Source organism: Coccinella septempunctata, chromosome X (genome assembly GCF_907165205.1).
Source record: "Coccinella septempunctata chromosome X, icCocSept1.1, whole genome shotgun sequence".
Lineage (NCBI taxonomy): Eukaryota > Metazoa > Arthropoda > Insecta > Coleoptera > Coccinellidae > Coccinella > Coccinella septempunctata.
This window is the reverse complement of record NC_058198.1, coordinates 4,871,035-4,890,093: the sequence shown is the minus strand read 5'-3', so window position 1 is coordinate 4,890,093 and position 19,059 is coordinate 4,871,035. Positions and strand designations below refer to the sequence as shown.

The following is a 19,059-nucleotide window of genomic DNA, read 5'->3' as shown; positions in this document are numbered from 1 at the left end:
GTGTAATTGTTGAACAGTCTTCTCAATGAAGATATTCCAGCCCCTCATCTCGATTTTAATACATTTCTGGGCTTTGATTACCGACCTAGAATATAGTAATAGTACCGTCGAGGACTTGTTTATTACGTCATTAGTAAATGATCAAATTATCACAATTAAAATGCTATATATAAAGGATTTAATTGCATAAAATCGAATAACCATTCGCTGTTTAAAACATGACACTGGAATTGTGGTTCCTTCATATTTGATTTCTCGATTTTTCCCTTCCATCTCGTCAAGATGTTTCTCATTTTCGTTGCAGGAAACATTTCACCAAGTTTTTTGAGTTGATGAAGTGTTTGCGACAATTCGTTCGTCAAATGTCTCGGTATGTGACGTGAGAGGCACTAGAAAAGTAACTATGGGTGTGAGACGTCAGTAGAAACCGTGTATACGTGAACTGATATTTTCATTGAATAAGCAATTCGTGATCAGAAGCTGCAAAACGTGCAACCTATCTGACAATCCTGGTTCTCATGTATTCGACATATGTCTTGTGGTAACTCGATTATTATAGGAAATGGTCTCTTGTATTTCAAGTAAGGAAATGGTTGCATTCAATCCTCACTTTCACGATATATGTAATGTAAAGTGTTATTAATTTGAAGATTATCAGCCTTTATTTTAATTGAAGGTTAGGCAGGTGAGTATTTATCAGGATCATTTTTCTTACGTGTACGTTTCCTGTTGACCACTATCACATTAGTACATGTAACTGTTCATTTGCGACACCGTTCGTTCGTCTCTTCTTGAATTGTCGTCAACTATTCTCAAAATTAGGTGGAAGAGGATTGGAGATCTCAGAATTCTCGCTATCGATGTCTGGATGGTTCAAATAAAAATGCACATCGGAAAAAATATTTATCTTCAAGAAAAATCCATACATTCGATGATTAAATGTTCAAGAGTAGGAAATTGGTGTGAGAAATTAGTGAAATATTATCAAAAATTATTCCCCGTTTGAATATTCTCTGAAAATAATAAAATCACAAAAAATTTGGGTGTCATTTGTTCGGATAAAAAGACTTCTGAAAGGAGGTGTGATTATATCTAGTCCTCAAAACATGGTTTGTAAAATATTAATTAGGTGATTCTTTTTTGAACCCCTGCATTGGTTCTGTATGGATTGTCTTTCTGAATTCAAATCTCTCGATGTGATTTTTTCTTATTTATTTCAGCTTCCACCTACACTTTCACGCATTGAAAGAGTTCTTTTCAAGCTTCGATAATGATTATTAATTTGTATTTTCTTGCCAGAAGTGCGTCGATTATATTGCGTAAGCGGAAGTTATTTTTTAAATATATTCGACAGATGTTTCAAGTTTGAAGCATCAATGTTGTGAAATGGTCTTTAGTAAATATAGAATTCCATACTTGCATTCTTTGATTCCTCAACGGAGACGTGGACAGAGATTTTTGGTCAGACAAGAAACGTTTTGTGGGAAATACTGCTGGCTCTTTTGATGTTCAGCTAGATTAATTTTTCCTGTGCTCAAATGTCATGAGCGAAACTCTCGAACAAAAATGTGATAGGATCTGTAATATGCTTCATCAGTGTTGAGGGTTGGACCTTCTTTTTTATAATAACTTTATCCATGAAATTCTTCTAGAATAATGGGTTAGATTTTCTCTTGTATGACAGTGCAGCTGTCAGTTGATACCATTTATTTAGGTTTCGATGTCCAGCAATTCCTGCAACATGCAATGAACTGTGTATATTCCTCCATGTTCCTCATGTACATTCAAGACGAAAGTAAAAAAGTTGATTTGTCCATATTCCTGGTCTAGCTGGCGAAGGTATAAATACGGTAACATTTCAATACGCTTTTGAATGCGTAGCTTCTGCAGGATTAATCAAGATTCAGGCTTCGTATAAGCAACATAATACTAAAAGGAGGGCTCAAATTCAAGATCATTTTAGTTTATTCTTCAATCTCTTTCTTTCGATGTTAGTTTAATATTGAATGTATGAAGTAAGGAAAAATTTGTCAAATTCGACTCTCTTGTCATGATTCTCATAAAGTATACAGGATGTCCAGGAGAAAATGGATAAGCTTGAAACATGAATACTTTTCTGACTGCAAATGAATTAAATTGGCAGAATATTTTTATATTAACTATTTCAATAGATATAAATATGGGTAGCTCTTGAAATTTCCTGAATAATTTGAACCCAAATTTTTGGAGTAACATTGTTAATTTGAGTTTGATGCTCGCGTGTGTGAAAATAATTGAAGGAAAGTTTTTCTTGAAACTTCCTATGGGTTTTCTGTCTCAATATGTGAAAAGTTTCTGATTCGATAAAAAATTGCCGAATTTTTTTCAATTGATTGTGTAATGATCGAGTCTGATGTAGGCTCGCTTTTCTTTCGATATTGCATCTGTCTCATAAAAATACAAATGGATTCCCACGGTTCACTGGGTGGTCGGTAACATCTTCGATGCGTTTCCTGCTTCAGATCGATAATAGATCGATTCTGAGGACAAATTGCTAATAACAAGTTCACAATCCCAATGGCGTGAATAAATTAATAAGGCGGGGCATTCAGACCACAACTATTTCGACGTTTAATAGCATATCGGAATTCTACAGAAATTCAGTCTTCAAATCAGTATCAGCGACCGTCTTCGTCTATTCTTTTTGTATACAGGCTGCCTGATTCTTTTTAGAATTAGTCAATTCGTTGAATGCGATGAATTTTTGAACAAGGAAATGTTAATTTCATTCAATTATTAGTTAATATTCTGGAACTATATATGAAAAACTGCGAGTAAAAACTTCAATAAGAGTTTATTTCTGGGAAACTTCTCCGATTGCAGAAAAAGTGATGCAGTTGGCGAATAAACGCAATAGATGCTGCTGCGTCTTGTTGAAGTTTGCAGAAAGTCTGTATTCACCCAACCACCGGACCGATAGACTGTCTCGCATCGGAGAAAGTACCCCTGAAAAAAAAAAGCCCGTGCTTCCAACATATTTAAATCATTCCGAATCATACGTATATGGCTGGTAATTATCAGAAGGACACAATTGTGTGGAAGGTAATTAGGTAATAAGTCATGAATGAATTTATAATACTGCAGGTCATATGCCTTATATGTAAGGAAATGTGTGTCGGGTTCCTCAGATACAGGGATGTTAGAAAGTGCTACATAAGATCTTCAAATCTGAACCTAATTAACCTATCATTGTTTCATATAAGTAGCTGATGTATCTAGATAGTTTCTGATCGAGAGTGATCGCCTTCTTTACTTGATATATGGGAATTCCGTGATGAGAGGTATACACACATCTTGCTTATTCGTGCTTTCACTGTTTGAGACAACACGGTTCTTGGGAATGTGTTCGGTCAATTCTGACTGTGATAAATGGACCTTCAACAGTATTTCTTGCCATTCGAGGAATATCTCTGTTTGATGATCTTAAGGATTGGTTATCATCTCAAAATCTTTATCTCATCTTCTTCTAGAAGACCTCAACAAGGTCTGTTCTTGTGAAGGCTGTTCAACCCTATTCTGTTTCTAAGGGGTAAAACTTCAACGATATCTCCCTTCCTTAGGTTTACTGATTCCTTCCTGGGCAATGCTGGCTATTCTGGTATGGTTCATCCTCTCTAAGACCAATATCTCTTAGGATTTTCATATCCGATATTCTCAGTAAATGTTTTGTATCATTTGTTTCAATGCTATGATTTTTTCAAAATCATGCATAACCAGTCAACTAGCCTGAAATATAGTACAGCATTCGCCTTGAGCTTCTGATTGACACATAAATATTCCTTACTTGGATTTTCGAAGGAGCGTCCCATTCGTGCTATCAATTTTTCTACAGCGAATGAGGCTTTTCAACAACTGTCGATATAAAGCAGAACAATCGCCGGTTTCACCTAGATCAATGAAAACTCGAGTTGGAGCCCCACCCGCGTACCCCGAAGTGAGGAATGTTCGTGTTGGAGAGTCGTAAGATCCCCGAGCTTATATGCTTGTGTAAATTTGTCAGCGGAAAACTGTTATAACTAAAATTTATAGTCGCAAGAAAGCGTAGATATGCTAATAAAAACGATTATACGCAAAGGTTTGACGTTCACCTGTCCGTTTTTATTCAGGATTATTCTGATGAATAATAAATCTAACCTCGAAATAGGTTTCTCTCTGGTTATTTCATAGGTTATCCATAAATACACTGAGTGCAGTAGACGATGGCACTTAGCGTCTTGTTTGATGCTCAAGACTTTTCGAGGTTTATTTCTGGAGTGATGTTGAAACGATCGCTCTTTCACACCATCCTTTTCTGTTAGGGAACTGGAGAATGAACTCCAATTTTGCTATTTGATTTTTCCTTCACCGAACAGCATTGAGACGCAGCACACGATATTTAAATGAAAAATAGTTAGTTGTAGTTATTGTGAATTCTGTAAGGAGAGTTTTTCGATATTGTCATTTCCTCGAATAACTCTTTTTTCATTCAACGATATTTGCTTCTTCCAGATTTTTCCGTTGTGTCCCAGAATACTCCTTTGGAAAATCGGTCGAACCGATTTGTCGGAGAATTTGTCAGTGTAGAGACTTCATTTTTTGAATCTCAAGTATTTATTTGCTAAAATTAAACTTCAGGCTGATACCTATGTACATAAAAAACTTGTTTCTGTCCTGAAAGATTTTTTCTCTAGAAAGCACTCTAGCGGCAGACCATAATTCCCAAAGTACAAAACAAACTCACGAGTGAAGGAACTTATAAGAAATGAACAATGTTATTGAGATAATTGCTCGGTTCCGGTGTTATCTCCGAATAAGATCGGTGAGCATTCACCTGCACCTGGAACTCCATATCTTAATAATGTCATTCATCTTAATCCTATAGGTCAACATATAATTTTCCCAACTAGCAGAGATATTTTATAATTTCTAACTGTTCGTGCTATTTTATTTTATAATTGCTTTATTACTGCTTGCCGAATACAAATTTTTTCAATAAAATTGCCAGTGACACAATAAAGCTTTTGAGAAGTATTTTGTTTTGTGAGGGAGTCTTAAAAACGTTCTTAGTTAAAAACTACAAAACGTTTTTACAACAAATTATAATATTGTTTTATAAACGTCCATACAACAATTTTATGCGACATTTCAGCTCACCGAACAAAATTGTTTCATAATAGATGTATACTGGTGTTATCTGATACTAGTTTGTTCCTTCACGAACACCTATGAAACGATTTTATTAGCGCTATGTGAAACATTCATAAAATTCATTTAATGTCTTATTTTTGATATTATTGCTGTCTAAAGCATATTGCACGCGGACATAACCTTCAAAAAATTATTATATAATTATCATGAACACGGTCATAAGAAAAACAGAAAAATCTGAAACAGAAAAACAGAAGCATTTATAATAATTTCAATATAATTTCCATAAAGCGTAAAAGAATCAACCTATACAAGTGAATATACCTATAAGGTGGTTATACAGATTCAAAAAATGTTCGTATTGTAATGGATATAGTCTGACTTCGTTTTAACTAATTTATTCACACTACCAAAATGCACATTTACAAAAATATCTACACAATCACCCTAGTCAATTTATTTCCACATAATGTATAACCCTTGTTCACTCACCTCTATCGTGTATTGTACTCGTCCCTGTCTCAGCGAGTGGCGTGTTTATATCCCAAGCGACAGGTCCAGCCTATGTTCGTTCTTCTTTCGTTCCTGAAATTTTAAATTTCGAGGCTGCACCCTCCTCCTTTATCCGGGCTTGGGACCGGCACTGGAAATTAATGCTACTCGCATCAGAATTACTAGAGGCGGAGTTACGCAGCCCAACCTTTGACATATTTGTATTGTCTGTCTCTTTTCCCGAATTCGCGTATTAACCCATTAATTTTCCTGAACCCAATCGTTAACCGAGTTGGAGTTCAAAACTCTCAACTTCCCCAAATTTCGGAATGATTATCGATCGATGGTGGAATACTACACCAGTTATTCGATCGATGATGCAACAATGCATCAAGCCCACCCTTTTACATGTTTTTATTGTTTGTCTCGTTCCCCGAATTTGCGTATTTACCGATTAATTTTCCCTAACCGAATCGTTTCCCTAGTTGGAGTTCAAAACTCTCAACTTCCCCAAATTTCGGAATGATTATCGATCGATGGTGGAATACTACACCAGTTATTCTATCGATGATGCCACAATGCATCAAGCCCACCCTTTAACATGTTTCTATTGTTTGTCTCGTTTCCCGAATTCGCGTATTAACCGATGAATTTTCCCGAACCGAATCGTTAACCGAGTTGGAGTTCAAAACTCACAACTTCCCCGCATTTCGGAATGTTTATCGATCGATGGTGGAATACTACACCAGTTATTCGATCGATGATGCAACAATGCATCAAGCCCACCCTTAAACATGTTTCTATTGTTTGTCTCGTTTCCCGAATTCGCGTATTAACCGATTAATTTTCCCTAACCGAATCGTTTCCCGAGTTGGAGTTCAAAACTCTCAAATTCCCCAAATTTCGGAATGATTATCGATCGATGGTGGAATACTACACCAGTTATTCTATCGATGATGCAACAATGCATCAAGCCCACCCTTTAACATGTTTCTATTGTTTGTCCCGTTTCCCGAATTCGCGTATTAACCGATTAATTTTCCCGAACCCAATCTTTAACCGAGTTGGAGTTCAAAACTCTCAACTTCCCCAAATTTCGGAATGATTATTTATCGATCGATGGTGGAATACTACACCAGTTATTCTATCGATGATGCAACAATGCATCAAGCCCACCCTTTAACATGTTTCTATTGTTTGTCCCGTTTCCCGAATTCGCGTATTAACCGATTAATTTTCCCGAACCCAATCTTTAACCGAGTTGGAGTTCAAAACTCTCAACTTCCCCAAATTTCGGAATGATTATTTATCGATCGATGGTGGAATACTACACCAGTTATTCTATCGATGATGCAACAATGAATGACGTATATCGGGATGATTTGTGGAAATTTCGGTATATTCTAGAAAAAATACGATATTGTTGAACAATTTTTTAAAATTGATCCGTAATACTATTTTCTACTGAGTGTTCGAATTCCAAAATTCAGCTTGTGGAAGCCATAATAAAACAAATTAAAGATCAACATTTCTGCACAAGAATTCGCCCTTTTTCGGTTTATAGGCTTATATCGGTTTATACCGACATTGATATTTCAAAAATATAGTTCTGTAAACGTTTAAGCCATTTATAAAACATTAATTGTTAGTTGGGTTGTATGTGCTGAGATAATAACAGTAAACTACAAGTACTATTTGAAATTTTTGACGAATTTCATTTATTACTCCTTACGATAGAGTTTCGAATAATTTCCCATTTAATTATTGTGAAGCACGGCATCGTGGCAATACGGATCTGATGAAGTTATTATCTTCTGAATTTTCAGAAACTGTTTCTCTGATGCCAACACTCTTCGATGATACCGGATTTTTCTTAGTAAGTTAGTAAATACGGTCAAATGTGATAACGTTGATGATTGCCAATTAATTTGGATGATATTCATTGCTAGGACTCAACATGCTACCGATATCCTAACAGTTTAATGTTGGCAATTTTCTATCTGGTATTAAATAGTAGTACTAATTTTTGGATCATTCATACAACGTTTCGGCAAGTATTCGCCAGCAGCCTTCAGGGATTATTTTGGCTTCAATCGAAGAATATATAAAGTTCGAAACCCTCCGGAAGATATTTTCAGATTTCTTTGTTAGATAGAAGTCCATATTAATCTGATATAAATAACAGTTTGTCATTAATGCTGCTGTTTTCATTTCTCTAGTTTTTTGTCCGTTTCTCCTTCAATATTGATTCGAATCTCATTAAATCCTTTTGAATTGAATTTTTAGTGTTTATACAGAGCGTTTGGTTAGTCCTAATTCCTTTTGCTGCGACGGCCTCTTTTGTTCAGAATTTCGGTGATTTTCATATTCATTCCTATTAAAAAAATTGTGGATGCTTTGTCATGAAGACTTTGGCTACCTCCAGTCTGAGGGTGAAGGGTTTGGATTTACATACCATTATTCTGAGCTGCATTCCATTCTGTGGCTAATTTTGGAATAGTTGATTTACTCTGCATTGAACTGACAGTTTGCTCAAATTGAAAATGGCGACAATCGGTGAATTTAACACGTGAACTTCTTCCTTTCAGATATGGTGGAATTAATTAGGTAACTTGACACTCCAGTGAAGCTCTTCAAAATCAGCCACCGTCAAAATGCCCGTAGGAACAAGTGAGTATCCTTTTCTTTCGAATCTACTAGGCTAGACGGTTTTAATCATTAGCTTTCACGCTCCACCGGACCAATAAAGCATAAAACGCGTATCCCTTGTTCGCAGATAAGTGATACCGGCTATGAAATATCATCGATATCGAAAAATAGAACGCATAATTGGGTTTGCGATTCGATTGGCGAAATGGGCCGTGCGTTTTCGCTGTTAAGAACATATTTCCGAATGAAAATTCAGTTGGGGAGGGTCGTGCTCCCCTTTCGGAGACACCGAGTGTACGTGACTCACCTTTTGCAATACGAACAATTGGACCACTCGAAGGGTGCGCTCTGTTGCCAGATCTTTCTGGCTGCAATTAATCCAACTCGAAAAAGAATTGATTTGGAAATGTTCTCACAGCCATTTGTACCTACAATCGCAATAGTGAGGGGTTTTGAGCATAATTGGGCTGTTCTTCTTTCGAAATTCGAGAGGAATATCCAGTGCCATTCAACAACGGTTCTCGTAGCTTTTTGGGAGCATGTACAATATTCGAGACCAAAAAATAATCGTCAATGTCATGTGTGCTCATTTTTCCAAGATATTCTTGATATCAAGATTTCAATATTCACTTGTTGGCTGCAAGTGTTGGATGCCTGCATACGGTTGATAAGTTTTCGTATCAGAAAACCGGTTGTTACTTATGTAATCAGCGCATATTTATATTCCTCGGTTGTTCTAGTGCTGGTAAACAGATTTTCAGAAGTTCCCACCATACTGAACGAAGGATCCAGGAGGAAATTTCAACGACAAAATTCCTGCATTCAAATTCGACGATTCGTCAGTTTCGTGTTGAGCTCGAGAAATGAGCTTCGAAGATGATTAGAATCTATCGATTCCAGCGAGGCAATGACGTCAGGAATCGGTTTGAAAACAGCTTTGCCTGTTTAATGAAATCTTAATTTCGAGATTTAAGAATTCAGAATGACCTCAGGCACTGATATTCAGGAGCACCTAGATATTTGATATAGGAAGCGGAATTGGAATGCCCATTTAATCCCAGGTATTTTATTTGTCTCTAGACAGAATGCTGAAAAATACGATGTGCATCGAAATCAATTCCGAAGAACTGATCTTCCATCAGGATCATAAGTGTAGTTCTATTTATAGTTGAATACTCCCACATCATGACTGATCTCGCGAAAAAACTACCTGACGAAAATCTCCTGTAGTTTTTCCACTTTCTTGCGATGATTTATTTTTACGGCCCTTCATTACCATTTTATTACACGTCCAAAGCGCAGATTATATGACGAGGTATTAAAATAGATTTCTATTTAATTCAAAACTCCTGGACTGTAATCAGAGCTCGAGTTTGAAGTTCAAGTGCATTAACCCTGTTACATGGCGTTCTTTCAGTCGAGATGGAAATTGAAAGTTGAATTTGCGATCATACCAATTTGGTTCAAAGGGTATATGTACATTCTCCTTACGAATGATAGTCAAAAATATTCCTACTTTCACAATTGATAACTTTATAACGTCTTTTATCACCTCCTATTAATAAACAGACGTTGTAATATCCATATCATCATGCCCTTAAATTCTCGGACTATAAATTTTGTCCCGAATATGAAATTCAAATCGTTTTCTCTTTTTATAACGTTGTCTTATAAGCCGTCGAACGAATTAGAAGTGTTCAGTAGAATCGAACACACCAGTTTAGTGCCACAAAAATTTGTCATGTTATCATTTTGACTTTCAGGTTGTAGGAACTCCACGATGAAAAACAGTTTTTCCCTTTCGTCGCTTCAAGCGCCAGATGCCGCAACCCGGGAAAGAGAAATAAAGTCCAGACAGTTCAACAGTTTAACGAAGAAAAGGGTCAAGTCTCCAAACGTGAGAAAATCTTGGGGCAGCACCACTTCCAGCGAGCAGAGGGATGATTTTTGGATGTCTTTACAGGAGAACTACAACTATATTATGGACAACCATCTAATTGATAAGTGCCAAGTGAGTATCGATATCCTTCGTTTCGTTCAGTCGTATCATGTGGTAATTATTAGCCGACCAAGCCACGTGTGAAGCATTGAATATCGTCTATTGTTGCGAAAAAACAAGGGAAAGTTCCTAGTCTTAAATTTCCACATTTGTTGGTGAAGTTCAGGAAGTTTCAGTTGCTTCTTTTAAAGATTTTTTTCAAGAAAATTATTTACCAAATAATGAATCCCCACTTTGTCGAAAAAATACCTGAAATCGGTCCATTGAACGTAAAATATGTACGAATTGATTTCACAGAAATTGCATCTGCACCAGAGACCCTGCCAGATTGAAAACTGAATTCTGTGATATCCGAGCTACAGAAATTGAACAAGTTCATCAATGATTTGATGAATCGAACTGTCAAATTGGACGAATTTTTTCGTATAAAGTTGAATTGACGCGAATGATTCCAAAAGGTTTCTGTTTTTTCATGTATTTACCAATTCTTCTAAGGAATTCCGTCCAATGTGATGTATTTACAAATAATCAAAGTCTTCTTTTTTTCAGGAAGTCAAAACTGATATAGCCTTGGATAGGAAAGAAAGGGAAAGTACTCTGGATGACTTTATTGTCGAATACTCCAAACTCTATTCACTGATCGATAGTGTTCAGGAGATGATTTACGGCAAAGAAGAAAGTATTACAGATAAAGCCATAAGACTGGTGAGTATTTCTTTCCACACATGAGTTTTCCTCGCGATCCATGTTATAAAATATAATTTTTCAGCATACAAAACATTTTTTGCTGCTTACATCAATCTTTATAGCTACTTATTACAAATCATTTCACATTAACACTTGAAGTTTCGATGTATTTTAATCCTTTAAATTTGAAATGGAACCAAACCGATAAAGACATGAATTATTGTATATCTCAATTCTCATTAGAGGAGTAGAAAAGATACTTTAGGATTCCTGTGGAAATTAAGCTTTTATAATGCATTTTATTATGGAAAATTGATAATAAAAAAATTATGTATAATAGTTTACTGATTCCGTAGAAAATTCGTTGTCAATTGATGAAAATACATCCTAATTTATAGCAGTTTTTATTTTGAATTTTACTGATTGAATAAGTTATTTAATGAATTTTTGACATTGGCTTCTAGAAACAAGGCATAACTGATTTGGGTTCCAAAGCATGGAGGAGTCATACAATGACTAATCAATGAGCTTTTTGTGATTTTGTGAACGTGTCCATCGTTATTATTCCAGAATGTATTGTTTTTTCATTATTTTGACTTTTCTGCTCTTTCAACGGTGTTCTTTTGTTCCAGCAATGTCAAAGCTTGGTGCTTGAACATAGCCCGCTTATGAACTTGCTGAACGAACGAGCTAGTCAACTTGTACAGTCACATCCAGAGGTTCAAGACGAGGTCACATGGCGTTTGGGACACCTAAATTCGAAATGGGATACTATTTCGAGTATTCTAGGTGCTTCAGAATGCGGACACTGCGAACAGGAATCTTGTTTAGGTAGGTTAATTAGAAGAAAAAAGCATTTGGACATATCCCAAGTGAATTTTCGAAAATTAATAATACAAAGAATGGTAATATATTTTTATCTTCATAGAAGTAGCAATTCACAAGAGTTTATTGTTTTTCTGGTTTGTATCATATAATAATTCGAGATATTTTGTTTGAAAACTGGCTTTGCTGATTCAAAATGCACCTAATCATTATGTCATGTCACTTGTATTATTATTTATATCTACTGCTCATTGCACTGAACTCTAAATCCTTAACGTCCATTTCAATCATTATCTATTCTCTCCCTCAACTAGTTCTCTTTTTTATAAAGGCAGGTAAATTCATATTGGATCCGGGAATCCACTGAAAGAAGACTAGGCGCACTAGGTCGTTTGTAACGTGCATGAAAATGAAATAAAATTGCGGTTTCTTATGAACGCTTGGCAAATAAATATTTCACACGACTTCATGGAACTTTTTAAAGATAAGGGTATTCTAACTTTTATATTCTTCATAAAATAATTTAGTTTTTGCCCTCTGCAATGAATACAATCAGAATAAAAGTTTCAGGGGGAGATATTTCAAGGATTTGATATCACAAACGTTTGTTGATTCAACTAGCACCCTTGGAACTCATTTGTTCAAGCGTGTTTTCAATGTAGGTGCGTTGAAAAAGGGCCCGGCGCACTTTTTCAGCGTATTTTAAGAACATAATTAGCATAGTTCTTCATCTTTGCTTTTCATGTTTTTTTTGTTTTTATCTACGACTCCTGTTTCTTCGAGTAAAGAGTATTTTTGGTTACATGTCTATAATATTAATCTACAAAACAGGTCATGCGGCAAAACCAACGGAGACAATCAAATTAAAGTCGAAAAAATCCCGACGTGATAAAGAGTCTACGATTTTAGCCAGTTTTTCACAGGGAACGAAAAATAAAGATTGCAGGGTCATGGGCGGTTCTAAGGTCATATTTAATATTATCATACAACAGGTGTATCTACCAATATAGTAGATCTACCGGCTTACTAGTATAAGCCTATTTTCTTGAGTAGATTTCTCTAAGGATGATCAAATTGAGAATATGTTCAAACTTGCAGACATGACATAAATAGGTTACTGAAAAATTGCGAGATTTGTTCGAGGAAAGGAGGTTGGGCCTTCGTTCGAAATCTCAATCGATATTTCTTCCTATGATGTGTCTCCTATTCCCTAATTTCAGTGGTTATGTTTCGTTTCAGATCTAGACCATGAAATCAAATGCCTAAGGAAATGGATTAAAACTATGGAGCAGGCTCTCCAGCCCTTAGATTTGAAAACAAAATATTCAAAGACTGAAATCGAGGCAAAAGCGCTAGAATTGAAGGTGAGTTCAAGTGAAACTTTTATATGTGATGAATTAATGCCTCTTCATAAAACAAGAATTAACGCTACACCGTTTCGATAAAAATTTTTATGTAGAATCGTAAATATCGCGGTGGAATCCAACTGATGAGGCATGAAAAATCAAATAATCTTCGAATCGTTCGATATGCTCAATAAATTGAAAATTCTCGCCTCAAGATTTTTCGTTGTCATAATCAACTTTATCTAAATAATGTTAGCTTTCCAGAAAATTATTCAACCACTTTGCGCATGTGGTTATAGAGTTTTCTCGATTGAGTCACTATCGCTAAAGCAATTTGTGAACCTTGTTGTGAGGATTACTTTCAGATAAATCTATTGATTTCTTTATTTCAGTCGTTTCTTGTGCCTGAAAATATTCAATATCATTTTAGGGTCATACTTTGTGGGAATGATGAGTGTGGAAGGAAATTCAACGGAATTTATTGCGGAAATAATCACTGTTCATTTTGCAATGAATTTTGACGTTTCAATGTGACAGGACTTCATCTAAGTTAGCCTCTTTTCCTTTAAAACAGTGTACCATTATTGAAATACGGAATAAATTCCATTTATCTACTGAATGAAAGTCGAATAATTAGACTGTGCCAAGGTAACAATCTAAACTTTAGACAGATCAGAGAAAATCGAAAAAAGCCCGAGAAAATTGAGATTATAGATGATTACCAAACGCAAATGTAAATAAATCCACGTCAGTTTGACAAAAGTGAGGTTAGCACCGATCACGGACAGGGGTGGGTAGTATTGATTCGACTCATAGAGCAAAGGGTAGTGTTTTTGGCCTCGGTATTCATGAAATTCATTTCGTTAGTGTTTTATAAGGCAAATCGCCCCAAAAAGATGGAACTCGTGGCATACTGGTTAAATCTATTTTAGATTGACCCTAACGAGTGCTAAGGTCACTGTAATAAATTCCTATTGCGCCATCTATCTTTGTATAGACTAATCGCACAGACAATGAATGCGCGCACTCTATACTGTATAATGGAATCTGCTTCTAGTCGGTAATCTATATAACTATAAGTTCCGTGAATGAGATATAGATGGGGCTAGGAACAGATTGAGGAGTTTTGAGGATGTTATCGCTGCATTTTTTTGTGACTACCTTTGCTTCAATCTCCTTCATGTGGACTTATATAAATTACACGAAGATTTCTTTAGATTTTTAATCACGTTTTCCGTGTTTTCGCCTGTATACTCTTCGGATAGAAACGCCGCTTTGTATGCCACATTGCCATTGAGGCTCTTTCAGGCGTGCTTCCTAAGAATTACAACAATTTTCAACGCAAGCTGAGAGTGGATAATCCCATCAACGCTTTGAAACTTTGTCGCTGTGAAAAGAGCCGTGGCTTTACATGCTACAGAATTTCTCCATACCGAGAGAATATTAGATTTATCGGTAATTGTTCAATCTAAACAATTAACTTTTTTCATTCGCGCAGATTGATGGTGAATTCTCTACGGCTATGGTATTTCAACGACCTTTACACATCGGTGAACACTCCTGGTAATTGTTTTTATTTCGTAGCCAATTAGAAATTCAGAAATTCCACGACTGTATCATTTTAGGTATCATAACGCGATCGTTGCTTGTTCGTTCATTCTCGAACGAATTTTGTGAGGAATCCTTGAATTTTTTTTCCGGATTGAAATCTCGTTTGGATGGATCTGGCTGAATTGGGCGTTTCACGATTTCAATAGAAAATTGGTAGGTTCGTTTTTGACACGCGAAAGAAGAAACAGGAAATTCCCAAGCCTTTTCTGCATTATTCATCATACTCAGCATTACAAGCATTGAGTTCTGTTCGCACATATCCCGACTTCGGAGGAAGTTTTCTCATCATCAGTATCCCAGAAAATTATAACGAACTAACAATTTTTGCAAATGTTTGCCAAAGAAGCGAACTTTCGGGATTTTTTTTGTAGTCATTTGATTTCAAGAAATTACAACACAAAATTTTTGAGTTCAGTTGGAAATCTATCTTGTCTTACTTGGTCTTGAACCTTTTTATGGCTTCTCCTTCTCAATATCTGGAAAACAAGAAAAAATTTGTTGTGAGCAATGCTTCTGCTTGAGTAGCTATAGCATTACTTGTTTCTTGAAACAATATAGCGTAACAAATAATTTCGAAATAACGTGAATGAAAGTGATGGAGCCAACATTTTCGGAAAAAACTATTAATTAGGTTGAATTTGAAACGGGAGAAATGAGATTTTTCCATTTTCCTTCTTCGATAGGTCCAAAGATGGTGATTGAACTGAGTCGAATGGAAGTCTATCGGCGAATCTAACACAGTCGGAGTAATGTAATTTTGTTGTATTGAAAAGCCCCGGTCAATTCACCGCTGCATGGTTCTCGTCAATTTTTTTTCTTTTAGTCATTAAGTTTAGTTATGAGATAGAAACGTAGCGGGTAAGTGGTTCGTACAAAATGGAATAAATTTCTGTCGGACAGGAACGTGACCAAATGTATTAGATAGACGGTAGCGTGATATGGGCATTTAATACTGTGTAATAATTCAAGAGTGCCTGTCGGCCAATTAAATTCTATAAACCGGAAGTTTTGCAAGATTTCGTGGTTCAACTCCCATGTTTCGTGTTTTATTAAGTACCAGCATGGAAGAAATGATTTGCTCGGCAGTTTAACTGGAAGGCGTAAACACACACCGACTTACCTTATCGAAGTATCCATTCTCTAAAGTCTGGTCAGTAGCTTATTCCCTAAACCATAACTCTTGAAAAAACTCAAAAATTGCAATTTTCACACCTCCTATCTCAGAAGGGTTTCAGTCCTCCAAAAAGGGGTGTTGCTGAAATTTTATAATGAAATTTAGGAATTTACAACCGTTGTGGAAAATTTCTAACTCAGTGTAGCAAATCCCTGAAATAATTTCGGGATCTTCGAAAATCAGATGAATTCCATCTGGATTTCGTTTATTTTTGACTTTGTTTTTTCCATTTGTTTTGGTGGATACCTTCTCTTTTCTCAGCACAATGCCTATTGTGTTGTGGTTTTTGTAGCGAACGTCCCAATTTCATAATGATGGAGTAATAAAGTCAAGTGAAATGAGTTCCTTCTTCACTGTCGAAATTGATCTTCTTGCTAATGTTATCTGAACTCTTTCGTTTCGATACACCGTAATTGCGTGGCTTGTAATAAATCCACAATAATAATGATGATTTTCGTGTCAAACAATGATATTCCCGATCTGTTGTCGAACCGAGTACCTAAAGCATATTCGGTTATTATTATAAGAGCGCTTATTTTACACAACGGCGTTTTTGTTTCATCTCCCATTATATCTCGTAAACCGTTACGTACACAAATGAAATGGTTGAGATGGATAATTATCCTCACGCTGATCATGATCAAACAGAGGATACATTATTCACAACAATATCTAGAATTTTTCGCGTGAATCCTTTCTTCTTGCGATGGAGATCCAGCTTAAACCTTTTTCGCATAGAACGGCTCGTTTAATTTGAATTTCTTTCTAATCAAGCTCTTGAATCTCCAGAGTTCATTATGAGAATTTAGATTTCAATGAAAGAATTAAGCTCGATGAAATTTGGTACGAAAATCTTCAAAACTTCTGGAAAACTGAACTGCGTTATACCGAGTGACATTGCTGTCGGTTTCACTCTGCCTTGTTCATGTGCTTATTGAATTACGAAATACATTGTTCATTTAATTTTCAATCGATTCGATAAACTTGGATATTTCCGTTCTTCTACGGTCGTTAAAGCTTAACGTGAATCTTTCAGCATTCCTGAAGTAATATCCCCGACTGAAAATTTCAGTCAATTCGTTTCGACACGATTCATTCGTGCGAAAACTCGCAATCAATAATCTGAAATTCCACGTGGCCATCGGGAATTCAGTTCCTATACAAATTTATCATCTAAAATTATCTCGCGTTTGCATAGACATCTGCAAACGCTTTATGGCCATTTTTTCTGTTCGACGTTGATGTATGAGATATAACTGTTAAATTCAAATAGATATGAAGAGGCAGTACTGCTCGCTAAGAACAATTGTGTATATTTTCATATAATGGGAGATAATGTATCAGATGGATACATGAATTGATGAATTCGTGATCAGTATTTTACTATTGTCTCATAATACGATTAGGCTGTAATGTTTACCTAATCTATCACTTCTTATCATCGATAAAAATAACCATTTATAATAAGTTGCATTCGGTGAGTAAATATTATGAAGTTTAGATAAATAGTTAGACATCATTAGAATCGACTTCCTTCCCACTTATGACTTCCAGAAAGGGAATGCGCTAAAAATGCACAGCGACATGGTGTGAATTTAATTTTGTGTAGTAACCGTCGTGGGATATTTGATTTTTGAGGTGGAATTTTCCAGAAAATATGACGTGAACCCGAAATTTCAAGCTAAAGGAAATATTTCCGAAAGAGTTCATGCCAGAGACTTGAAATTCGAAGATTGCTTGGCATCAATGATATCTTACGCGAAGATTTTTACAGGTCAAGTAGTAGAGCTGTAGAATTTCCAAATTTGTCTTACGGTGCATTTAAAGTTTCCCACTAAAGCAGCTTCTGTGGCGCAGTTGTCCAGTGGTCTAATCTACCTACAAACTGCCTATTGAGAGATGGTTAACCTCTCTAGGATCTTTCAGTATTCAACTTGATACTCAATGCTAGGGTCTTGATTCTAGATCTATTGTGCCCATGATCAGGTCTGTTTTCGCAGAAGGTTACCTCCTTGTTCCTGCAAGTTAGCCATCCAAAGCATTTTTTGCTGTGGCTAGCAATGGTGAGGCATTTATGACCAGGCGATCTGGTCAGTTTCTGCTGAACCCATTCTCATTAGGTGCTTCCTGAGGCGACAATTCGTTGTGAGGAATTCAATAAGGGGGTGTTGCATATTCTTGCTTGAGTGTTGAAGTTCCCAAGGAGTGGACCAGTCTCGGGGGATTCCTCCAGAGTAATTCTCTTTCGGTTTTTTTCCTTTTCCTGAAACTCTTTCTTGTAGGTTCCTATACTACATAAATGTGCTGAAGTTTTCAGGCCAATGAAAGGAGTTTGTGCTCCTTTCTTGAAAACGCAGGCTAGACTTTGTCTCCGATACGTGAATACTGATCTTCTCTAGGGTCTAATTTCCTTTTTAAATTCTGATTTGGAAGTAATCTGTTTAAATTCAACAGCATTGTGATTGACTTGTCAGGATACTGGTAAAAATGCTTCTAGTCGTCTTATGAATGCTATCAAAACTGAGGAAACAACAATAAAGAGGAACTAGCGACTGACCACTAAAAGTTAGTTTAATATTCCCATTTTTAATCGTACGAAACGGCATAAAAACACTGAAATAGACTGGATAGGCCGGGAACGAAACGAAACAATAAAATATCCGTTGTGTGTATTACAAACTCTTCGATTACTTCTGACGCTGAAACCAATCAATTAGGCTCAGTGAATGGCGAGGGAATAACTGGATCTTGACAAAAATTCTTTATTCCTCGTGCTGGATAACAGTTACAATGGCCAATTCGTTCCCGGCCTCGAGTCGCTAATCAATTCGGTATCATCGACGCTTGTTAGGGCATTTTCGATTCGAAATTTGACGGTCGCGAGTTTTGAAGAAATTCCTCCGTGAAATTGGCCGTTCGTAACGTGGCGCCGTTCTTCAAGGAATTTCGTGGTCTAGATCTACGTTGGCAGTCTATTAAAACATTATTCTGGTTGGATCTGGAGCAGCCGAAGAAAAAATTAATTTCGACGATAATAAAAATATGTATGTGTCGTGATGCTTTCATATTTTCTGTATTCCAGAATCGTTCTTGTTCTGAAGCAGAAGAAA

The 19,059-nt window shown here is 36.2% G+C and overlaps 1 protein-coding gene across 4 annotated transcripts in view; it reads left to right on the top strand.

Moving 5' to 3' along the window:
* LOC123321698 overlaps positions 1-19,059 on the top strand; it is a 125,229-nt gene that overhangs the window by 34,774 nt on the left and 71,396 nt on the right. For all 4 annotated transcript variants that reach the window (XM_044909425.1, XM_044909426.1, XM_044909427.1 and 1 more), the window contains 5 exons: positions 8,247-8,328; positions 10,071-10,318; positions 10,856-11,011; positions 11,626-11,824; positions 13,058-13,182. In XM_044909425.1, the coding sequence (XP_044765360.1) occupies positions 8,313-8,328; positions 10,071-10,318; positions 10,856-11,011; positions 11,626-11,824; positions 13,058-13,182 (744 nt within the window). In that variant the 5' untranslated portion in view covers positions 8,247-8,312. The remainder of the gene's footprint in view (positions 1-8,246; positions 8,329-10,070; positions 10,319-10,855; positions 11,012-11,625; positions 11,825-13,057; positions 13,183-19,059) is intronic.